General features: G+C 39.0%; 1 protein-coding gene across 5 annotated transcripts in view; it reads right to left on the bottom strand.

The window, feature by feature from the left end:
* row (relative of woc) overlaps positions 1–24,051 on the bottom strand; it is a gene marked incomplete at its 3' end in the record, with an annotated part of 245,209 nt that overhangs the window by 12,753 nt on the left and 208,405 nt on the right. For all 5 annotated transcript variants that reach the window (XM_070083775.1, XM_070083776.1, XM_070083773.1 and 2 more), the window contains 1 exon segment: positions 331–528. In XM_070083775.1, the coding sequence (XP_069939876.1) occupies positions 331–528 (198 nt within the window).

The raw sequence follows: 24,051 nt of genomic DNA, 5'->3' as shown, positions 1-24,051 counted from the left end.
TACCCAGACTTATTATCATATGAAACTGTCAAACAGTATACAGGAAATACACTAACAAAAATGGCCAATAATGAAATAAAAAAACAAACAACAATTAGATATTTTCTGCACATTAAACCAGTTTTCCAGTAAGTACAAAGGAATCATGAACTTTTAACATGTTACCATTCGTACCATTCGTACACAACCTAAATTTTACTTCGAAGGTCTGAAAATTACAAATTCATATATTTTTAATTTCCAGCATGCTTAGATGTGAAAAAAAACAAACTAGCCTATTCACCATTAACAAATGATATTTCAAGCTATAAAACATGTGTTACATCATACCTTTCCATAATTCATGTTGTATAAACAATTTCGGTCGACAGACTGGTCGCAAAGAATTATGGCATTAGTGTGAACCACTCGCTCAAGCGGCTTTAAGATGCGTACAAATCTTTGTCGTGATGAGCTGCCAGGCTCGGGTTCAGATGCAAACAACCTGTATGATTTCATTTTGCGGTCATAAAGACCCAAAATCTCCACCTAGAAGGAAACAGGAAAACATAAATTTAAGAAGTTTACAGAGTTGCATTTTGCATATACATTGGACCCTCGACCAATGATATTAATCTGTTCCTGAGAGCTCACTGTTAGTCGAAATTATCATTAGTCAAGTTAATTTTCCCCATAAGAAATAATGGAAATAAAATTAATCCGTTCCTGACACCCCAGAGTATTGAAAAAAAAAAATTTTTACCACATGAAATATTAATTTTAATACACACAAACTGAAGAAGACATGTACAGTTACATGACACTTACTTTTATTGAAGATCTGGTGATGATTGATGGGATGGGAGGAGGGGAGTGTGTGGATTGTGTTAGTGTTTAGAAGGGGAATCCCCTTCCATTAGGACTTGAGGTGTCAAGTCCTTTTCCGGGGTTACTTCCCTTCTTCTTTTAACCCGTAAACGGTCCAAACGTATATATACGTTTTTTCAACATTTGAAAGTATGTAAAAAAGTAGATCTTCTTTTTGTTTTTTCTATATTTGAAAATATGTAAAAAAAACTTAGATCTACTTTTGTAGCACTACACATGTGAACGTAGATCTGCCTGGACCGTTTACGGGTTAATGCCACTAGGACCAGCTTGAGAGTCACTGGACCTCTGTCGCACAACATACAGTAGGGCCCCACTTATACGGCTGGTTAGGTTCCAGGCTACCGCTGTAAAGCGGAAACTGCCGCAAAGTGGAACACCCTTTTTTCCACTTACAAATGCATACAAACACTAGATAACAAGTTTACACTAACATATATTAAGTTAGCAATAGAACCAGGCATCAAAAAACAATAAAAAAGTACAATACACACATAGTGCACTCATTACTTACCTTAAAATATTTATAGTCTTAATCTAGGGTGAGACAAGTAGTATTTATTGTAAGAAATCAAGTGTGGTATGTATGGTAGTCAACCAGGCTACCATACCAGGCCACCCCACCCACACATACAATTCTATGATATTTAAGCATCCCAGAGCAATAAAATGTATATACAGTTCACTCATTACTTACCTTAATATATAGGGTGAGATGAGTAGTATTTATTGTAAAAAATCAAGTGTGGTATGTATGGTAGTCAGCCGGGCCACCATACCAGGCCAACCCACCTACACATAATATTCTATTACATTTAAGCATCCCAGAGCGATAAAATGTATAAACAGTTCACTCATTACTTACCTTAAAATATTTGTAGTCTTAATGTAGGGTCAGGAGTAAGTAAATGAGATAAAACGAATAAATGAGAGAGAGAAAGAATGAGTGCATGAGAGAGTACAGGCGCAGAGTTATGTAAACAAACCAGGCGAAGGTAAGTTTTGTAAACAAAGTGTACACGTCTGGTTTGTGTACAAGTTACATTGTGTACAGGTTGTCTCTACATTGATACGGTAGAATAAATAAAGAACAACACTCCCATTCTCATATAACATCATTTTGAGAAGAAATGATGCTCTGAGTGAAGGCAATGGAAATAAGTCACTCTGACTTTTTTGGGTTATCCTAGGTTCTCTACACATATGTTGTTATGTATGATAATCTATGTAACTGTATTTGTGTATACCTGTATAAACTTACTTATATACAAATGAAAGGAATAATTTTCTTTAGTTACCCCCAGTAACACATTTTCTCTTATGTTAGATTAGAGAAAATGTTATTCTTGGAGTCACTTGTACAAGTTATCTGGCTACCACATCTCATATTTATGTTTATTTATTCTATTGTAGGGTGTATTTATCATCTTTTTATGTTATGTATCGTGTTCATTATATAATTTTGAAAAAAATATCATGGATGGAATAATGAAAATGTGTATATTAACGTAATATACAACATTTAATGAGACTCGATGATTATTATTATTATTATTATTTCTAATATGGCGTCACTTGTGCAAGTCGTCTGCTACCACATCTCATATTTATGTTTATTTATTCTATTGTGGGTTGTATTTATCATCTTTTTATGTTATGTATCGTGTTTATTATATAATTTTGAAAAAAATATCATAGATGGATTAATGAAAATGTGTATTTAACGTAATATACGACATTTAAATGAGACTCGATGATTATTATCATCATTACTAATATGACGTCTGGAGACATAAGACACTCTTACTGATTTTAATATGTACCTGCATGCCAGCACAGTATGTAAGTTTATTTAAGTACAGGTATACATAAGTATAATTATCAGAGTATATATAAAATATGAAATAACTTTTAAAAACATTTGAAATTTTGGAGTTTCCAGACAAAATGGAGAGACTTAGTGCTTACTGAGCTCACGAAGAATGTAAACAAACAGGGTGGGGCGCGGTGACCGTATTAGAAAGTCAGGTGGGGGGAGCCGTACAGCGAGTTTTGGTCATAATTTGAAATGACCGTATTAGCGGAGCGCCGTAAAGTGAAACGTCGTAAAGCGGGGCCCTGCTGTATCTGTTTATAGAGCTCTGTACCTCCTGTTCCTTTAACCCTTTGAGGGTTTCGGCCGTACTAGTACGGCTTACGACCCAGGGTTTTTGATGTACTAGTACGCCTAAATTCTAGCACCATCAAATCTAGTGGGACAAAGCTGGTAGGCCTACATATGAAAGAATGGGTCTATGTGGTCAGTGTGCACAGTATAAAAAAAATCCTGCAGCACACAGTGCATAATGAGAAAAAAAAACTTTGACTGTTTTTTTGGAATAAAACAGCAACTTTGCACTGCATTTTCATGTGGTATTTATTGTTGTATTCTAGTTTTCTTGGTCTCATTTTATAGAATGGAAGACATATTACAGAAATTGAGATGATTTTGACTGGTTTTACAATGAAAAGTACCTTGAAATTGAGCTCAAAGTAGCAGAAATGTTCGATTTTTACCAAAGTTCAAAAGTAAACAAATCATGCCAAGCGTCCAATACAAGTCAACTGGTGAGTCTAATATTCTTTTGCAAGTGCGGCAATATTATTTATACCATTTTTTTACACTAATGCAGTAGTCTGCATAACAGTAAATCTTCTATTTTTTGTGAGAATACAAATTCAAAGTGGAAAGCAAAAGAATGTAAGAGGGGCCTTGAGATGTGACTAATGAACAAAGGAAATGTCATTTTAGTGCCAGGAATGTCTTGTTTATTCTGGACCCTATTCAGAAATTGGCATCTTTTGAAATTTGTGTGATATTGGCAAAATTGCTAAATTCTGACCACTGTACTGGATAGTTGAAATTGGTAAATGGGTGGTTTCTTGCACTCATTCGATAGAAAAAAATGGAGTTCTAGCGAAATACAGTGGACCCCCGGTTAACGATTTTAATCCGTGCAAGAGGGCTCATCGTTATGCGAAATAATCGTTATGCGAATGAATTTTCCCCATAAGAAATAATGGAAATAAAATTAATCCGTGCAAGACGCCCAAAAGTATGAAAAAAATTTTTTTTTACCACATGAAATGTTAATTTTAATACACACAAACTGAAAAAGGCATGCACAATTACATGACACTTACTTTTATTGAAGATCTGGTGATGATTGATGGGATGGGAGGAGGGGAGAGCATTATCTTCTTACTGTTTAGAAGGGGAATCCCCTTCCATTAGGACTTGAGGTAGCAAGTCCTTTTCTGGGGTTACTTCCCTTCTTCTTTTAATGCCACTAGGACCAGCTTGAGAGTCACTGGACCTCTGTCGCACAACAAATCTGTCCATAGAGCTCTGTACCTCCCGTTCCTTCAAGACTTTCCTAAAATGGGCCATAACATTGTCATTGAAATAGTCACAAGCACGGCTTGCAACAGCTGTGTCAGGGTGATTTTCATCTATAAAGGTTTGCAGTTCAACCCACTCTGCACACATTTCCTTAATCTTTGAAGTAGGCACAATGGATTCCACAACTGGCATAGGCTTCTCAGGGTTAGCCCCAAACCCTTCAAAATCTTTCTTAATTTCCATACTAATTCTCACCCTTTTTACCACAGGGTTGGCACTAGAAGCTTTCTTGGGGCCCATGGTCACTTATTTTCCAGAAACAGCACCGAAAATACTGTAATAATACGAAATATTCCGAGTGTATGCTTGGATGTTACCGCGGAGGCTGGCTGGTAAACAATGGGATGGAGCGGCACATGTGAGGCTGGCTGAGGGCACATTGGACGCGTCTCGGACGAAAATCGGTATGCGGGTTTTTAATCGGTATGCGCGGCAAAAATTTTGCGATAAAAGTAATCGTTATGCGGAAAAATCGCTATGCGATGCCATCGTTATGCGGGGGTCCACTGTATTCATGTTTTTTGACGACTAGTGCAGTGGAATTGGCCGAAAATGGGGCTCAAAGTGGGCAAAATCGCCGATGCGTAAACATCGCCGAGACCGCTAACTTCGCGAGAGCATAATTCCGTAAGTTTTCCATCAAATTTCATAATTTTGGTGTCATTATGATCGGGAAAATATTCTCTATCTTTTCATAAGAATTTTTTTTTTTTTTTAAATTTGGCCGACCCTGAGAACGAGTCTCAGAGAGGGCCTGTTGACCCTCAAAGGGTTAAGACTTTCCTAAAATGGGCCATAACATTGCCAGTGTACAGGTTGCCAACACAGCTTGCATTAGCTGAGTCAGGGTGATTTTCATCAAAAAAGGTTTGCACTAAGCTACACTGCACACATTTCCTTAATCTTTGAAGTAGGCAACTTCCTCAATGTCTCTATCCCCTCCTCCAGAGCAGTTTCCACAGGTCTGGCCTCTTGCTGTTGAAGATGATCTTCCAGCTCATCAGTAGTTAGTTCATCATTGTCGTCCTCCACCAACTCTACCACATCCTCCCCACTAACCTCCAACCCCTTAGCAATGATCTCTTTCTTCATATCCATAGTAGTTCTCACCCTTCTTGCTGTAGGGTTGGCACTAGAAGCTTTCTTGGGGCCCATGGTGACTTATTTTGCAGGTGCAATCACTAAAAACGCCGTGATAATATGAAATGTTCCAATTGTATGTTTGGATGGGACCGCGGTGGCTGGCTGGCTTGTAAACACTGGCTACAAGTGGACGCGTCTCGAACGGAATGAATCGCATTGGTCAAGTTTTTTAGCGCTAGTCGAGGCAAAATTTTTGCGTTAAAATGCATTGCTAGTCGGATTTAACGTTTGATGATGCCATCGTTGGTCGAGGGTCCACTGTACAATGAAACATTGATTTAACAACCTAATGAAGGTAAGGGAATGTTCGTTAGCCCTTTCACCATCAGTTCCGTAATATTACAGCTTTGAAGCCAGTGTCGGTCCCGTAACAATATACCAAAATTCTAGAGCCTTCCAATCTTGCGGGAAAAGGCTGGTAGGCCTACATATGAGAGAATGGGTCTGAGTGATCAGTGTGTGCAGTATAAAAAAATTCTGCAGCAAGCAGTGCATAATGAGAAAAAGAACTCTGATCATGTTTTTGGTTTAAAACACCAACTTTGTGGTGCATTTTTGTATGGTATTTATAGCTGTACTCTCATTTTCTTGGTCTTATTTGATAGAATGGAAGATATATTACAGAACTAGAGATGATTTTCAATGGCTTAAGGACTAAAAGTACCTTGAAATTGAGCTCAAGTAGCAGAAATGTTCGATTTTTGCTGATGTTCAAGAGTAAACAAATCACATCGCACGTTCAATACATGTCAACTGGTGGGTTTAATATGCTTTCACAAATGCCCTGATATACTATTTTTACAATAATGCAGTAGACTGCATAACAGTAAATCTTCTATTTTTTTGAGAAAATAAAAATTCAAAATGGAAAGTAAGGGTAATTTAAGAGAGGCCTGGAGACATGACTAATGAACAGAGAAAATGTTATTTTAGTGCTAGGAATATTTGTATTGTTAATTCTGGGCCCTATTTTGAAATTGGCCTTACTTGAATTGTGAATAAAATTGGCCAATTACCAATTTCTGATCACTTTATTGGGTAGTTGCAATCGGTAAATGGGTGGTTTCTTGAACTCAATCGATAGAACAAATGCAGTTCTAGCAAAATAGCTGTATGTTTGGTTGACTGGAACAATGGAAGTGGGTGAAAATAGGGCTCAAAGTGGGCAAAATCGGCGATGCATAAATATCGTTGAGACCACTAACTGCGCAAGAGGGTAATTCCGTAAGTTTTCTGTCAAATTTCGTACTTTTGGTTCATAACCTTCAGGAAAAGATTCTCTATCATTTCATAAGAAAAACATTTTTTTTTTTTAAATTCTTCGACACTGAGAACAAGTTTGTGAGCAGGGTTCTCGACAGTGAGAGTAAGTTTGTGAGCAGGGGTCTAGACAGTGAAAGTTTGTGAGCAGGGGTCTAGACAGTGACAGTAAGTTTGTGAGCAGGGGTCTCGACAGTGAGAGCAAGTTTGTGAGCAGGGGTCTCGGCAGTGAGAGCAAGTTTGTGAGCAGGGGTCTAGACAGTGAGAGTAAGTTTGTGAGCAGGGGTCTAGACAGTGAGTTTGTGAGCAGGGGTCTAGACATTGAAAGTTTGTGAGCAGGGGTCTAGACAGAGAGCAAGTTTGTGAGCAGGGGTCTAGACAGAGAGAGCAAGTTTGTGAGCAGGGGTCTAGACAGTGAGAGCAAGTTTGTGAGCAGGGGTCTAGACAAAGAGAGCAAGTTTGTGAGCAGGGGTCTAGACAGTGAGAGCAAGTTTGTGAGCAGGGGTCTAGACAGTGAAAGTTTGTGAGCAGGGGTCTAGACAGTGAAAGTTTGTGAGCAGGGGTCTAGACAGAGCAAGTTTGTGAGCAGGGGTCTAGACAGTGAGAGTTTGTGAGCAGGGGTCTAGACAGCGAAAGTTTGTGAGCAGGGGTCTAGACAGTGAGAGCAAGTTTGTGAGCAGGGGTCTAGACAGTGAAAGTTTGTGAGCAGGGGTCTAGACAGAGAGAGCAAGTTTGTGAGCAGGGGTCTAGACAGTGAGAGCAAGTTTGTGAGCAGGGGTCTAGACAGTGAGAGCAAGTTTGTGAGCAGGGGCCTAGACAGTGAGAGCAAGTTTGTGAGCAGGGGTCTAGACAGTGAGAGCAAGTTTGTGAGCAGGGGTCTAGACAGAGAGAGCAAGTTTGTGAGCAGGGGTCTAGACAGAGAGAGCAAGTTTGTGAGCAGGGGTCTAGACAGAGAGAGCAAGTTTGTGAGCAGGGGTCTAGACAGAGAGAGCAAGTTTGTGAGCAGGGGTCTAGACAGTGAGAGCAAGTTTGTGAGCAGGGGTCTAGACAGAGAGAGCAAGTTTGTGAGCAGGGGTCTAGACAGAGAGAGCAAGTTTGTGAGCAGGGGTCTAGACAGAGAGAGCAAGTTTGTGAGCAGGGGTCTAGACAGAGAGAGCAAGTTTGTGAGCAGGGGTCTAGACAGAGAGAGCAAGTTTGTGAGCAGGGGTCTAGACAGTGAGAGCAAGTTTGTGAGCAGGGGTCTAGACAGAGAGAGCAAGTTTGTGAGCAGGGGTCTAGACAGAGAGAGCAAGTTTGTGAGCAGGGGTCTAGACAGAGAGAGCAAGTTTGTGAGCAGGGGTCTAGACAGAGAGAGCAAGTTTGTGAGCAGGGGTCTAGACAGAGAGAGCAAGTTTGTGAGCAGGGGTCTAGACAGAGAGAGCAAGTTTGTGAGCAGGGGTCTAGACAGTGAGAGCAAGTTTGTGAGCAGGGGTCTAGACAGTGAGAGCAAGTTTGTGAGCAGGGGTCTAGACAGTGAGAGCAAGTTTGTGAGCAGGGGTCTAGACAGTGAGAGCAAGTTTGTGAGCAGGGGTCTAGACAGTGAGAGCAAGTTTGTGAGCAGGGGTCTAGACAGTGAAATGATTCAATTTTTATCCATGTGCAAGACAATAATAGGCAATTCCAAATTTAATGAGTTGTCTATTAAAACCAAACTCAATTTACCAGTGAACCTTAAATATAATGGACAATATTGAATTTAAACCTTCACGAGTCCAAGAATTTTCTGAAATTTTTTAGTCATTTTTTCTTATGAAATGGTAGAGAATTTTTTTCTGAAGTTAATAAAACAAAAAACAACAAAATTTTATGGAAAATTGATGGCATTACACTATTGCAAAATTTGCTGTGTCGGCGATACTTATGCATCGGCTATTTTGCCCACTTTGAATCCTATTTTAGGCCAATTACATTATTCCAGTCAACCAAGTTCTTAGCTATTTTGCTAGCATTACTTCTATTTTATCGAATGAGCACAAGAAACTGCTCAATCAACTATTTCAACTACCCAATACAGGGATCAGAAATTGCTAATTTGGCCACTTTCACACAAAATTCAAAATATTCCAATTTCAAAGTAAGGTCCAGAATAAACAATGCAGGCATTCCTGGCACTAAAATACCATTTCTTCTGTTTATTATTTATGTTTCCAGACTTTACAGATGAATTCCATTTCGAATTTTTATTTACATAAAAAAATTGGTATGATTGAATGTGCTTGGATGTAGTGCGGATGATAAGAAAGTGATTGCTATTGTTATGAATGAAAAGAAGTTGGATGTCCTGGCCATAAGTGAAACAAAGCTGAAGGCAGTAGGAGAGTTTCAGTGGGGGGAAATAAATGGGATTAAGTCAGGAGTATCTGGGTTAGAGCTAAGGAAGTGGTAGCAATAATGTTGAAGGATCAGTGATAGAGAACAGGGAATATAAATGTATAAATTCGAAGATTATATGGATTAAAATAAGGGTCAGATGTGAAAAGTGGGTCATAATAAGTGTAAGCACCTGGAGAAGAGAGGAGTGTAGAGGAGAGAGAGAGAGATTTTAGGAGATGTTAAGAGAGTGTGTAGAAACTTTTAAGCCAAGTGAAAGAGTAATTGTGGGAGGGGACCTAAGTGCTAAAGTAGAAGTGTTTAGAAAAGGTGTGGTAGGTAAGTTTGGGGTGCCAGGTGTAAATGATAATGACGAGCATTTGACTGACCTTTGTATAGAAAGGGGTTTGGTTATAGGTAACACATATTATAAAAAAAAAGTGGATAAACAAGTATACAAGATATGATATAGGGTGTAATGACAATAGTCTGTTGGACTATGTATTGGTAGATAAAAGACTGTTGGGTAGATTTCAGGATGTACATGTTTACAGAGGGGCCACAGATATATCAGATCACATTTTAGTTGTAGCTACACTGAGAGTAAACGGTAGATGAGATCCACAAGGAAAATAGAAACAGCAATCAAGAGAGGTGAAGATCTATAAAATAGAGGAGGAGGCAGTTAGGGTAAGATGTAAACAAATGTTGGAGGACAGATGGGCTAGTGTGAGTATAGGCAATGGGGTCAGAGATGTATGGGGTAAACTTAAGAACATAGTGTTACAGTGTTCAGTAGAAGTTTATGGTTACAGGAAAGTGGGTGCGGAAGGGAAGAAGAATGATAGGTGGAATGATAATGTAAAGAGAGTAGTAAGAGAGAAAAAGTTAGCTTATGAGAAGCTTTTACAAAATAGAAGTCATGCAAGGAGGGAGGAGTATATGGAGAGAAAAAGAGAGGTTAAGAGAGTGGTGAAGCAATGTAAAAAAAAAGAGCAAATGAGAGAGTGGGCGAGATGTTATCAACAAATTTTGTTGAAAATAAGAAAAAGTTTAAGAGTGAGATTAATAAGACTTGTTAGTTAAAAATAGGAGAGGAGAGTTATTAAATGGAGAGTTAGAGGTATCGGGAAGATGGAGGGAATATTCTGTGGAATTGTTAAATGTTGATGAAGATAGGGAAGCTGTGAATAACATCTTACAGGAGTGAGGAAGAACCAGATGAAAGTGTGGGGGAAGTGTGTGGGGCAGTGGGTAGAATGAAAGGGGGTAAAGCAGCTGGGATTGATGGGATAAAGATAGAGATGTTGAAAGCAGGTGGGGATATAGTTTTGGAGAGGTTAGTGTTTTTACTTAATAAATGTATGGAAGAGGGTAAGTACCTAGGGATTGGCAGAAAGCATGCACAGTTCCCTTGTATAAAGGCAAAGAGGACAAAAGGGAGTGTAAAAATTATAGGAGAAGAAGTCTGTTGAGTATACCTGGTAGAGTGTAGACTTATTATTGAAAGAATTAAAACTAAGATGGAGAGCAGGATAGCAGATAAACAAGGGGGCTTTAGAAAGGGTAGGGGTTGCGTAGACAAAGTGTTTGCAGTGAAACATATAGGTAAACAGCATTTAGATAAGGGTAAAGAGGTTTTTGTGGCATTTATGGAATTGGAAAAGGCATATGATAGGGTGGATGGGGGGGGGGGGCAATGTTGCAAATATAGACGAGAGAGAGATAATTTCCCAGTAAAAGTAGGCCTTAGACAGGGATGTGTGATGTCATCATGGTTGTTCAATATATTTATAGATGGAGTTGAAAGAGAAGTGAATGCTTGGGTATTGGCAAGAGGTGAGCAACTGTGACAACTCCCACAAAGTGGGAGTTGCCACAGTTGCTCTTTGCTGATGACACTGTGCTTTTGGGAAATTCTTAAGAGAAGTTGCAGAGGTTCGTTGATGATATTGGTAGGGTATATAAAAGAAGGACATTAAAATTAATATAGGAAAGAGTAAGGTGATGAAGATAACCAAAAAATTAGGTAACGAAAGATTGGATATCAGACTGGAGGGAGAGACTAGGGAGGGGGCGAATGTATTCAGATATTTGGGAGTGGATGTGTCAGCAGATGGGTCTATGAGCTGATGAGGGGAAAAAGATAATTGGTGCACTGAGGAGTTTGTGGAGACAAAGAACCCTATCCACGAAAGCAAAGAGGGGAATGTATGAAAACATGGCTATACAAATGCTCTTGTATGGGTATGAGGCATGGGTGGTGAATGTTGCAACAAGGAAAAAGCTGGAGGCAGTGGAGATGTCATGTATGAGGGCAATGTGTAGTGTGAATATAATGCAGAGAATAGCTAGTTTGGAGATTAGGAGGAGGTGTGAGATTACCAAAACTGTTATCCAGAGGGCTGAGGAGGGGTTAATGAGATGGTTTGGACATGTAGAGACGATGGAATGAAATAGAATGACTACGAGTGTATAAATCTGTAGTGGAGGGAAGGCGGAGAAGGGGTCAGCCTAGGAAAGGTTGGAGGGAGGGGGGAAAAGAGGCTTTGTGTGCGAGGGGCTTGGATGTCCAACAGGTGTGCATGAGCATGTTAGACAGGAGCAAATGGAGACAAATGGCTTTTAGGGCTTGACATGCTGTTGGAGTGTAAGCAAGGTAACATTTATGAAGGGATTCAGGGAAACCGGCAGGCCGGACTTGATTCCTGGAGATGGGAAGTACAGTGCCAGCACTCTGAAGGAGAGGTATTAATGCTGCAGTTTTATAACTGTAGTGTAGGCATGCCTCTGGCAAGACAGTGATGGAGTGAATGATGATGAAAGTTTTTTTTTTTCGGGCCACCCTGCCTTGTTGGGAAACGGCCGATGTGTTAAAAAAAAATAGTAAAGAATTTTTATTCAAACCAAAAAATAGAAGATTCACTGTCATGCAATACTGTAATAATTGTATAACTAATACCAGCACATTCATGAACATATATCAGACCCACCACGTATTGGACGCGTGATGTGATTTGTTTACTCTTGAACATCGGCAAAAATCAAACTTTTTGCTACTTTGAGCTCTATTTCAAGCTATTTTCAGCACTAAAACCAATCAAAATCATCTCTATTTCTGTAGTATATCTTCCATTCTATCAAATCAGACCAAGGCACTGCGAATACAACTGTAAAAACCATACAAAAATACATCGCAAGTCGGTGTTTTAATCCAAAAAAAGACAAACGCATTTTTTCCTCATAATGCACTGTGTGCTGCAGGATTTGTTGTATATGGTGCACACATACCACATAAATGCATTCTCTCATATCTAGGCCAAAATTTACTGCTCACAGCTTATCTTCGTGAGCTGAGCTCATGACATACATCTACGGCTTGGACCCTCAAGGAGTTAACAGACTTTGTGAATTAACCCCTTGACTGTCGCTAACCCAAAAACTGAGGCATCTCCTTGTTTTGCAAAATTTCCAACAAAAAAATTATTTTATCTTATGAAATGATAGAGAATCTTTTCTTGAGTGTAATGACACCAAAAGAACGAAATTTGATGGAAAACCAACGGAATTACGCTCTCATGAAGTTTGCAACCTCGGCGATATTTACAAATCAGAGATTTCGCCTACTTTGAGCCCTATTTTCGGCTAATTCCATTATTCCAAACTCATAGCTATTTCTTTAGAACTCTATTTTTTCTATCACTTGAGTAAAAGAAACTCCCCATTTACTGATTTCAACTACCCAATAACATGGTCAGAAATTTGCAATTTGGCCTATTTCACGAAAATTAAAAAATATGACAATTTCAAAACAGGGTCCAGAATGAACAATGCAGACATTACTGGCTCTAAAATAATATTTTCTTTGTTCATCAGTCACATCTCCAGGCCCCTCTGATATTACTCTTGCTTTCTATTTTGAATTTTCTTTTTCAAATAAAATATAGAAGATTTACTGTTATGCAGACTACTGCAATAGTGTAATAATTGTAAAAATAATGTCAACACATTCATGACTGCATATTAGAATGGCTACTTGGACATTTAATGGACAATGACATCATTTGTTTACTTTTGAACATCAGCAAAAATCTAACATTTCCTCTAACTTGAGCTTCCTTTCAAAGTTCTGTTCATAGTATAACCAATCAAAATCACTATTTCTATAAAATGTTTTCCATTCTATCAAATGAGACCAAGAAAACGAGAATACAACCGTAAATACTATACGAAAATAGACCACAAAGTCGGCATTTTAATTAAAAAAAAAAAACGCAGTTTTTTTTTTTCATTGTGCACTGCGTGCTGCAGGATTTTTTTTTTTTTTCATTGTGCACTGCATGCTGCAGGATTTTTTTTATATGGTGCACACTGACCACACAGCCCCATTCTCTCGCATGTGGGCCTACCAGGTTTACCCTGCTTGATTTGAAGCCACTAGAATTTATGAGTATATATATGTCAAACATGGTGGCTCGTAAGACGTATATATACGACTGAAACAGTCAAAGGGTTAAATTAGAATTCCATTAAACCAAGGTCTGTTATACCGAGGGTTAATTGTATCGCATACACAGCATGTGTGAAAATTTACCTATTATAGTTACAAAAGTAGTGGTGTCCCATTTTCAGTATTTCATCTATCACAATTTCTAGTGAATATACAGTTTCTCGGTTTAGAATTGTAATCTCATGTTCACTTATTGATGGCTCTCTGAAGACTTCATCTATTCTTCCACAGCCTCTCATGAAAAACACACACATGTCCTTATTCCTCTACTTATTGTATCAATGAGGATGTCTTTCAGCTTTTCTGTCTTGTCCATATTTGTTATAGCTGTGGATACCATACCACTCTCACAATGAACAGTTTTACAACACTTCCTTATCTCTATATCTGAAGCCTATGTTATACACTGTCAGTGTAGCATACAGGATTCTCACACAATTCAAGTTATTGCATATGATCTGTTGACTATTTTGCCAATGATGACTTTTGTATCCCTCTTTTGTCCGATGCACGTGTATTTTAGCAACTTACTGTTTCTTCCATTTATACTACTGTACATGGCAATGTATCTACAATAAATTTCATCCTCTATCTACCATTCCATTTGTTTAACTGACCCAATTTTTGTGGTAGAAATTTTGTTATTTATATCACTTATTTTAAACACAATCTTTGTATCAGCCACAAATATATTCATACAGCTTTTCCTTGGAAGCACCCAATGAACATTTCAAGATATTTTTCTTCTTTACCTATAACTGGTTTAAAGGGTTCTTCTCACAACCAGTCTCAAGTATGCAGTCAGCAATACATTTTATTTAAAGAGTCTTATGGATGACTTACCTATGTACTACTGCCAATGATCAAACAAGACCCCTAGTGAGTCAGAACCCTTAATTAACCCTTTCACTCTTTTTCTTCTAGCAAGATGCATGCCTTCACAGCCATCACAACCAGTCATTTTAACCAAGTAGTGGTCCAGTCTCCTCTCCAAAACTTCTACAATTTTTTTGGCAATATTCATTTTATTTCCAAGGCCAGAAAGTCTTACAACATGGATGCTGGCTGCAGTTTCCAACTGTACCTATGGTACTACTGCTTTCAATGGATTAACTCAATACTTTTTCCAAGTTTCATTCTCTTAACCCCTATGTGAGTCAGAACCCTTAATTAACCCTTTCACTCTTTCTGTCATATATATACGTCTTACGAGCCACCGTGTTTGACGTACATACACTCAAAAATTCTAGCGGCCTCAAATCAAGCAGGAGAAAGCTGGTAGGCCCACATGTGAGAGAATGGGTCTGTGTGGTCAGTGTGCACCATATAAAAAAAAATCCTGCAGCAAGCAGTGAATGAGAAAAAAAATTTGTCTTTTTTTGGGGGATTAAAACGCTGAATTCGTGGTGTATTTTCGTATAGTAATTATGGTTATGTTCTCGTTTTCTTGGTCTCATTTGATAGAATGGAAAACGTATTATAGAAATAGAGGTGATTTTGATTTATTTTACCTTGAAATGGAGCTCAAAGTAGGGGAAATATTTGATTTTTGCCAATGTTCAAAAGTAAACAAATGATGTCATTGTCCAATAAATGTCCAACTAGCCATTCTAATATGCAGTCATGAATGGGTTGACATTATTTATACAATTATATTGCAATATTGCAGTAGTCTGCATAACAGTAAATCTTCTATTTTTTTGTTTGAATAAAAATTCAAAACAGAAAGCAAGAGTAATATCAGAGGGGCCTGGAGACGTGACTGATGAACAAAGAAAATGTTATTTTAGAGCCAGGAATGTCTGCATTGTTCATTCTGGACCCCGTTTTGAAATTGGCATATTTTTTAACTGCGTGAAATTGGCCAAACGGCAAATTTCTGACCATGTTTTTGGGTAGTTGAAATCAGTAAATGGGCAGTTTCTTCTGAGTCGATAGAACAAATGGAGTTCTAAAGAAATAGCTATGAGTTTGGTCGACTGGAACAATGAAATTAGCCGAAAATAGGGCTCAAAGTGGGCGAAATCGCCAATTCATAAATATCGCCGAGGTCGCTAACATCGCGAGAGCATAATTCCGTAAGTTTTCCATCAAATTTTATTCTTTTGGTGTCATTACCATTGGGAAATGTTTCTCTATCATTTCATAAGATTTTTTTTTTTTTTTTTTTCTTTTTAATTTTTTGACACCAGGAGACGCCTCAAGATTTGGGGTTTCAACAGTCAGGGGGATAAACCTTTCATTGTCCAGAGCCCCAATCTGAGACTTGCCTACAGTATCCAAGAATTTAAAAACAAAAATTATTTTTTCTAATGAAATAGCAGAGGATCTTTTTCTGAAAATAATAAAATAAAAAGTACAAAATTTAATGGAAAACTGACGAAATTAAACTCGCGAATGTTGCCGTGTCAGTGATATTTACGAATCCCTGATTTTGCCCACTTTGAATCCTATTTTAGGCCAATTACACTGTTCCAGTCAACCAACTTCTTAGCAATTTCACTAGTATGTCTTCCATTTCATCGACTCAGCACATGAAACCGCTCAATTAAATGTATCAACTGCCCAATCAAGTGATCAGAAATTGGTAATCTGGCCAACTTCAAAATAGGATTCAGAATAAACAATGCAGGCATTCCTGCCACTAAAGAAACATTTCTTCTGTTCATCGGTTATGTTCCCAGACTTTACACATGAATTCCTTTTTTAATTTTTATTCACACAAAGAATTTTTATTCACAAAACAACAGAAGATTTACTGTAATGCATTATTGTAATAATTGTATAAATAATGCCTGGTCTCAGACCAGGCCATGGGGGCGCTGACCCCCAAAACCCTCTCTAGGTAAACTCCAGGTAAACATTTGCGAACACATAGAGCAAACCCTCGCCGTTCGGCAGCCGCGACTTTTGTGAAATATGACTTTTGGCAACTTTTTCGACATAATACACCTACTATCCAACTTATGACCTGCTCGACATACGACCATTCGACTTACGACCTTGTTTTCTATGCCAAATTTTTGGGAAATAAACAACTGTGTTGTACACAGTATTTATCCTAACCCTTACAGTATAAAATACAGTACTAACAGCAATAAAAGTAAAAAATGAAATACCAAAATAAAACAATAAAATAAAGTCATTACAAAAGGCAGTCGGGATTGATGGGATAAAGATAGAAATGTTAAAAGCAGGTGGGGATATAGTTTTGGAGTGGTTGGTGCAATTATTTAATAAATGTATGTAAGAAGGTAAGGTACCTAGGGATTGGCAGAGAACATGCATAGTTCCTTTGTATAAAGGCAAAGGGGACAAAAGAGAGTGCAAAAATTATAGGGGCATAAGTTTGTTGAGTATACCTGGTAAAGTGTATGGTAGAGTTATTATTGAAAGAATTAAGAGTAAGACGGAGAATAGGATAGCAGATGAACAAGGAGGCTTTAGGAAAGGTAGGGGGTGTGTGGACCAGGTGTTTACAGTGAAACACATAAGTGAACAGTATTTAGATAAGGCTAAAGAGGTCTTTGTGGCATTTATGGATTTGGAAAAGGCGTATGACAGGGTGGATAGGGGGGCAATGTGGCAGATGTTGCAGGTGTATGGTGTAGGAGGTAGGTTACTGAAAGCAGTGAAGAGTTTTTACGAGGATAGTGAGGCTCAAGTTAGAGTATGTAGGAAAGAGGGAAATTATTTCCCAGTAAAAGTAGGCCTTAGACAAGGATGTGTGATGTCACCGTGGTTGTTTAATATATTTATAGATGGTACACAAATAACCTGCACATGAAAGAGAGAAGCTTACGACGACGTTTCGGTCAGACTTGGACCATTGACAAAGTCACACTAACCAGAAGTGGAGCAGGACGGCTATATATAGACAGGAAGAGGTGGTGGTGGTGGTAGTAGTAGTAGTAGTAGTAGTAGTAGTAGTAGTAGTAGTAGTAGTAGTAGTAGTAGTAGTAGTAGTAGTAGTAGTAGTAGTAGTAGTAGTAGTAGTAGTAGTAGTAGTAGTAGTAGTAGTAGTAGTAGTAGTAGTAGTAGTAGTAGTAGTAGTAGTAGTAGTAGTAGTAGTAGTAGTAGTAGTAGTAGTAGTAGTAGTAGTAGTAGTAGTAGTAGTAGTAGTAGTAGTAGTAGTAGTAGTAGTAGTAGTAGTAGTAGTAGTAGTAGTAGTAGTAGTAGTAGTAGTAGTAGTAGTAGTAGTAGTAGTAGTAGTAGTAGTAGTAGTAGTAGTAGTAGTAGTAGTAGTAGTAGTAGTAGTAGTAGTAGTAGTAGTAGTAGTAGTAGTAGTAGTAGTAGTAGTAGTAGTAGTAGTAGAATGGTATATAATACCGACAAGGTGAAATTAAGACACGTGCGCAACACCCGGGCATCCCTATCGTAGACGTTTCACCATCCAGCCAGACACTGGATGGCGAAACGTCCACAACAAAGACAACCAGACGCTGCACATGTGTCTTAATTTCATCAGTAGTTGTAGTAGTAGTAGTAGTAGTAGAAGAGGAAGTAGTAGTGGTAGAAGTGGGAAATAAGGAGGACGAGCCAGTCAAATACAAAGGAAGGGGAGCACTGCAAGAGAGCTAGGTGCCCACTGAGGGAGAGCAAGCGCACAGAGGTGCATGAAAGGGGAAGTGGTGAAATAAATGAAGAAGGAACAGAAACACGAGACAGAAGAGAGAAAGACAATCCAGAGGAGAAAAGGAAAGAGGAAAGGGGAAGAGGGAGAAGAAGAAGAAGAAAAAGAAAAAGAAAAAGAAAAAAGAAAAAATGAGGAGTCAGGTTAATTCACGAGTGTTCTGAAGTTTGGAGCATTTTATAATGTAGTGGGAGAGGAAGGCATCTACAGAGGCAAAGCCAGGGCTAAGATTCATACAAGGAAAGTTGTGTATTAGAGAGGATTCAACTAGACGGCGACTGTTCGAGTTGGAAGTGGGGAAGACAGTTTTAGCAGAAGACCAGTCAATAGGATGGCTATGATCTCTGACGTGACAGAAAAGAGCATTGTTAGTGTCAGTAAGCCTAACACTATTTTTGTGCTCCCTAAGTCTGTCAGAAAGAGATCGACCAGTTTCTCCGAAGTATTGAAGAGGACAGGAGGAGCAAGAAATAGAGTAGACACCAGGAACATCTGTAAAGGGAGACGAGGTATGAACGAGATTAGTGCGAAGAGTGTTAGTCTGGCGGAAGGTAAGCTTGATGTCTAAGGGACGGAGAGAATTGTTGAGATTAGAAAGACCGGAAATGTAGGGAAGGCAGAGGATAGAAGAGTTCCCAGGAGTAGAGAGTTTGGGAGAGAAGAAATTGTGTTTAGCACGTGAGAGGGCAGAGTCTATGAAATGGGAAGGGTAGCCAAGACGGGAAAACGAATTATGAAGAGTGGAAATTTCTGCTGGAAGGAACTGAGGATCACAGATGCGGAGGGCACGGAGAAAGAGGGAGATAAGAACACTTTTCTTGACAGGGGAGTGCGTATTACAGAGCTTGCCAAGATGTACGGCAAACCCCATTCAACCATCACTTCAATCGTGGCGAAGGGAATGGAAATAAAGTGTGGTGCTGTTGCAAAAGGGGTAGATATGCTGGCAAAAAAGAGATCGCAAACCCTCGAAGAAGTGGAGAGGTTACTATTGGTGTGGATTACCCAAAAACAGTTAGCAGGAGATAGTATTATGCAGTCGATAATATGTGAAAAGGCAAGGAAGTTGCACGATGTTATGACCAAAGTCATAATGAGATTAATTTATGTATTATCCACTTAATATTATACTCGGGGTTTCTTTAATATTAGCTAAATTAAAGATTCCACTAGTTTATAATATTATCTGATTTAGGAATATACCCGGGTATGATGTGTATATATTATATTTATGTATTTTGAATAATATGTTAGGTAGGTAGGTAACAGCTGGCTAAAAGTTGAAACAAGGTATGTCCTTGGAGGGTAGTTTAGCCTACTATTCCCTCTCCCCTTTGGCGAGTTGATGTCATGTATGGATTAACGGTGTTAATTCAGTTCGCTCTCTCTGCCGACTCAGTGTGCATTGACTGAGCTACACCCCTAGTACTCCGCCTTATTCTCACTTGGATAGAGAATTCTGTTGTAGAAACTCCTGAACCAGCTTGTCGTTTATTGTGAAGTGAAGTCTGCAGACAATTATACACTGTTACCTTCAGTTTACGATGTGACGACCAGTGTCAAGCTTAGAACTTTGTGATATATTCCTTATGCCAGGGAGTTACTCAGTGAAAGTGTTAATTCTCAATATATGTACTTGCACAATATATGTACTTGAGGAAGTAGTAATATTCCTCTGATCATTAACAAGTGTAGTGACCATATTGACAGTCTCCAGAGGGGGTCTATGATGTACATTCTATTCAAGAGTTTTCTTGTGTGAAGGAAAGTTTCTGACCAAAGTGATATTTAATAGATATTTGTGAATATCTAAAGTATTTAAGCTTTTAAATAAAAAGAGACTAGGAAAAGACTGAGTAACTATTATTTGTGCCTTACATTTCTAAGTTTGGAAATATCTTCTCATTCTATGAAGTGAATTGTTACAGAGTGCACTAACCTGGCTAAAGATTAAGATTCAAACCGTAACACATGACTATCTCATAAAGAAAATGCCTGCAATGAGTGGTGATGTTTGTGATTTTAAGGCCAGCAAAGGCTGCTTTGAGAGAGTTAAGTGTAGTGGCATACACAGTGTGGTAAGGCATGGTGAGGCTGCCAGTTCAGACAAACGGGCGACTGAGAAGTATGTACAGGAGTTTAAGGGGTACGTAGATACTGAAAAATTCAAACCCCAACAAGTGTTCAATTGTGACAAAACAGGCCTCTTTTGGAAGAAAATGCCCAAAAAGACCTACATCACGCAGGAGAAAACAGCACTCCCAGGACACAAGCCTATGAAAGACAGGCTAACTAGTGGGGATTGCAAAGTGAAGCCTTTACTGGTGTATCACTCTGAAAATCCCAGTGTGTTAAAGAAAAACAGTGTCACCCATAGTAAATTGTGTGATGTGGCAGGCTAACAGTAAGGCATGGGTCACAAGCGAAATTTTCCTTGATTGGTTTAACCCTTAAACTGTCCAAACGTAGATCTACGTTTGCATGCGTAGCACTCCAAACTTAGATCAATGTTTTATTTTTCATTCCATCAAATTTGGCACAATAGGCTTGAGTCGCCTAGACATGAAAGAATGGGTCTGTACACTCAGAGTCTGCACTATTAAAAAAATCTGGGAGTACTTAGTACCTTGTGGGAGCACCAGTTCAATTGAGCGCCAGCTAGAACAAAAAGCGTGGCAAACACCAGGGATTCACTGATGCCATGTTGCATTAACACTCCCATTTTAAGAGGAAAATAAAAATAGGTTAGATAAATGCATGAGTGAGTGTGGGTGAGTGTGAGTTGGACCTGACTAGCTTGTGCCAGTCAATGGATGTGACCTGACTAGGTGGGTCATTTGTCTAAGCCAGGGGGAGGGGGAGTCTGACATGTACCTGCCTTGCATGGGCCAGTAGGCCTGCTGCAGAGTTCCTTCTTTCTAATGTTCTTATGTATTTGGCAGGCTGGCCAGCTGGCTTGTTTTGGCTGTCTCTGGCTGTCTCTCTGTCTATATCTCTGTCTACATCACTGTCTATACATCTGTCTATATATCTGTCTATATATTGGCAGAAAGGTGGGCTAGTGCAAAGATGAGTAGTGGGGGGGTTGAAGAGGGTTGGAATAGTTTTAAAAATGCAGTATTAGAATGTGGGGCAGAAGTTTGTGGTTATAGGAGGGTGGGGGCAGGAGGAAAGAGGAGTGATTGGTGGAATGATGAAGTAAAGGGTGTGATAAAAGAGAAAAAGGTAGCTTACGAGAGGTTTTTACAAAGCAGAAGTGTTATAAGAAGAGCAGAGTATATGGAGAGTAAAAGAAAGGTGAAGAGAGTGGTGAGAGAGTGCAAAAGGAGAGCAGATGAAAGAGTGGGAGAGGCACTGTCAAGAAATTTTAATGAAAATAAGAAAAAATTTTGGAGTGAGTTAAACAAGTTAAGAAAGCCTAGGGAAAGTATGGATTTGTCTGTTAAAAACAGAGTAGGGGAGTTAGTAGATGGGGAGAGGGAGGTATTAGGTAGATGGCGAGAATATTTTCAGGAACTTTTAAATGTTAAGGAAGAAAGGGAGGTGGTAATTTCATGCACTGGCCAGGGAGGTATACCATCTTTTAGGAGTGAAGAAGAGCAGAATGTAAGTGTGGTGGAGGTACGTGAGGCATTACGTAGAATGAAAGGGGGTAAAGCAGCTGGAACTGATGGGATCATGACAGAAATGTTAAAAGCAGGGGGGGATATAGTGTTGGAGTGGTTGGTACTTTTATTTAATAAATGTATGAAAGAGGGGAAGGTACCTAGGGATTGGCAGAGAGCATGTATAGTCCCTTTATATAAAGGGAAGGGGGACAAAAGAGAACGTAAAAATTATAGAGGAATAAGTTTACTGAGTATACCAGGAAAAGTATACGGTAGGGTTATAATTGAAAGAATTAGAGGTAAGACAGAATGTAGGATTGCGGATGAGCAGGGAGGCTTCAGAGTGGGTAGGGGATGTGTAGATCAAGTGTTTACATTGAAGCATATATGTGAACAGTATTTAGATAAAGGTAGGGAAGTTTTTATTGCATTTATGGATTTAGAAAAGGCATATGATAGAGTGGATAGAGGAGCAATGTGGCAGATGTTGCAAGTATATGGAATAGGTGGTAAGCTACTAAATGCTGTAAAGAGCTTTTATGAGGATAGTGAGGCTCAGGTTAGGGTGTGTAGAAGAGAGGGAGAATACTTCCCGGTAAAAGTAGGTCTTAGACAGGGATGTGTAATGTCACCATGGTTGTTTAATATATTTATAGATGGGGTTGTAAAAGAAGTAAATGCTAGGGTGTTCGGGAGAGGGGTGGGATTAAATTATGAGGAATCAAATTCAAAATGGGAATTGACACAGTTACTTTTTGCTGATGATACTGTGCTTATGGGAGATTCTAAAGAAAAATTACAGAGGCTAGTGGATGAGTTTGAGAATGTGTGTAAAGGTAGAAAGTTGAAAGTGAACATAGAAAAGAGTAAGGTGATGAGGGTATCAAATGATTTAGATAAAGAAAAATTGGATATCAAATTGGGAAGGAGGAGTATGGAAGAAGTGAATGTTTTCAGATACTTGGGAGTTGACGTGTCGGCGGATGGATTTATGAAGGATGAGGTTAATCATAGAATTGATGAGGGAAAAAAGGTGAGTGGTGCGTTGAGGTATATGTGGAGTCAAAAAACGTTATCTGTGGAGGCAAAGAAGGGAATGTTTTGAAAGTATAGTAGTACCAACACTCTTATATGGATGTGAAGCTTGGGTGGTAAATGCAGCAGCGAGGAGACGGTTGGAGGCAGTGGAGATGTCCTGTCTAAGGGCAATGTGTGGTGTAAATATTATGCAGAAAATTCGGAGTGTGGAAATTAGGAGAAGGTGTGGAGTTAATAAAAGCATTAGTCAGAGGGCAGAAGAGGGGTTGTTGAGGTGGTTTGGTCATTTAGAGAGAATGGATCAAAGTAGAATGACATGGAAAGCATATAAATCGATAGGGGAAGGAAGGAGGAGTAGGGGTCGTCCTCGAAAGGGTTGGAAAGAGGGGGTAAAGGAGGTTTTGTGGGCAAGGGGCTTGGACTTCCAGCAAGCGTGCATGAGCGTGTTAGATAGGAGTGAATGGAGACGAATGATACTTGGGACCTGACGATCTGTTGGAGTGTGAGCAGGGTAATATTTAGTGAAGGGATTCAGGGAAACCGGTTATTTTCATATAGTCGGACTTGAGTCCTGGAAATGGGAAGTACAATGCCTGCACTTTAAACGAGGGGTTTGGGATATTGGCAGTTTTGGAGGGATATGTTGTGTATCTTTATACGTATATGCTTCTAAACTATTGTATTCTGAGCACCTCTGCAAAAGCAGTGATAATGTGTGAGTGTGGTGAAAGTGTTGAATGATGATGAAAGTATTTTCTTTTTGGGGATTTTCTTTCTTTTTTGGGTCACCCTGCCTCGGTGGGAGACGGCCGACTTGTTTAAAAAAAAAAAAAAAAATATCTGTCTATATATCTGTCTATATATCTGTCTATATATGTCTATATATCTGTCTATATATCTGTCTATATCTCTGTCTATCTATATCTCATCTCACATATACATATAAGTACAGTTATTATAGTGTAAATTACCTAGGATAATCCAAAAATTCAAGGCAAAGATAGACATATGGATAGATAGATAGATAGATAGATAGATAGATAGATAGACAGATAGATAGACAGACAGACAGACAGACAGACAGACAGATAGACAGAAACATGTTTGTGGGTATCAGTGAAAACAAATAAAGCCAGGGCTCCCCAGAGCACCCATTTATCAAATGTCACCCAGCTGATAACAGATGTCATAACACGATTCT

This window comes from Cherax quadricarinatus, chromosome 10 (assembly GCF_038502225.1).
Source record: "Cherax quadricarinatus isolate ZL_2023a chromosome 10, ASM3850222v1, whole genome shotgun sequence".
Lineage (NCBI taxonomy): Eukaryota > Metazoa > Arthropoda > Malacostraca > Decapoda > Parastacidae > Cherax > Cherax quadricarinatus.
This window is presented reverse-complemented; position numbering and strand designations above follow the sequence as displayed.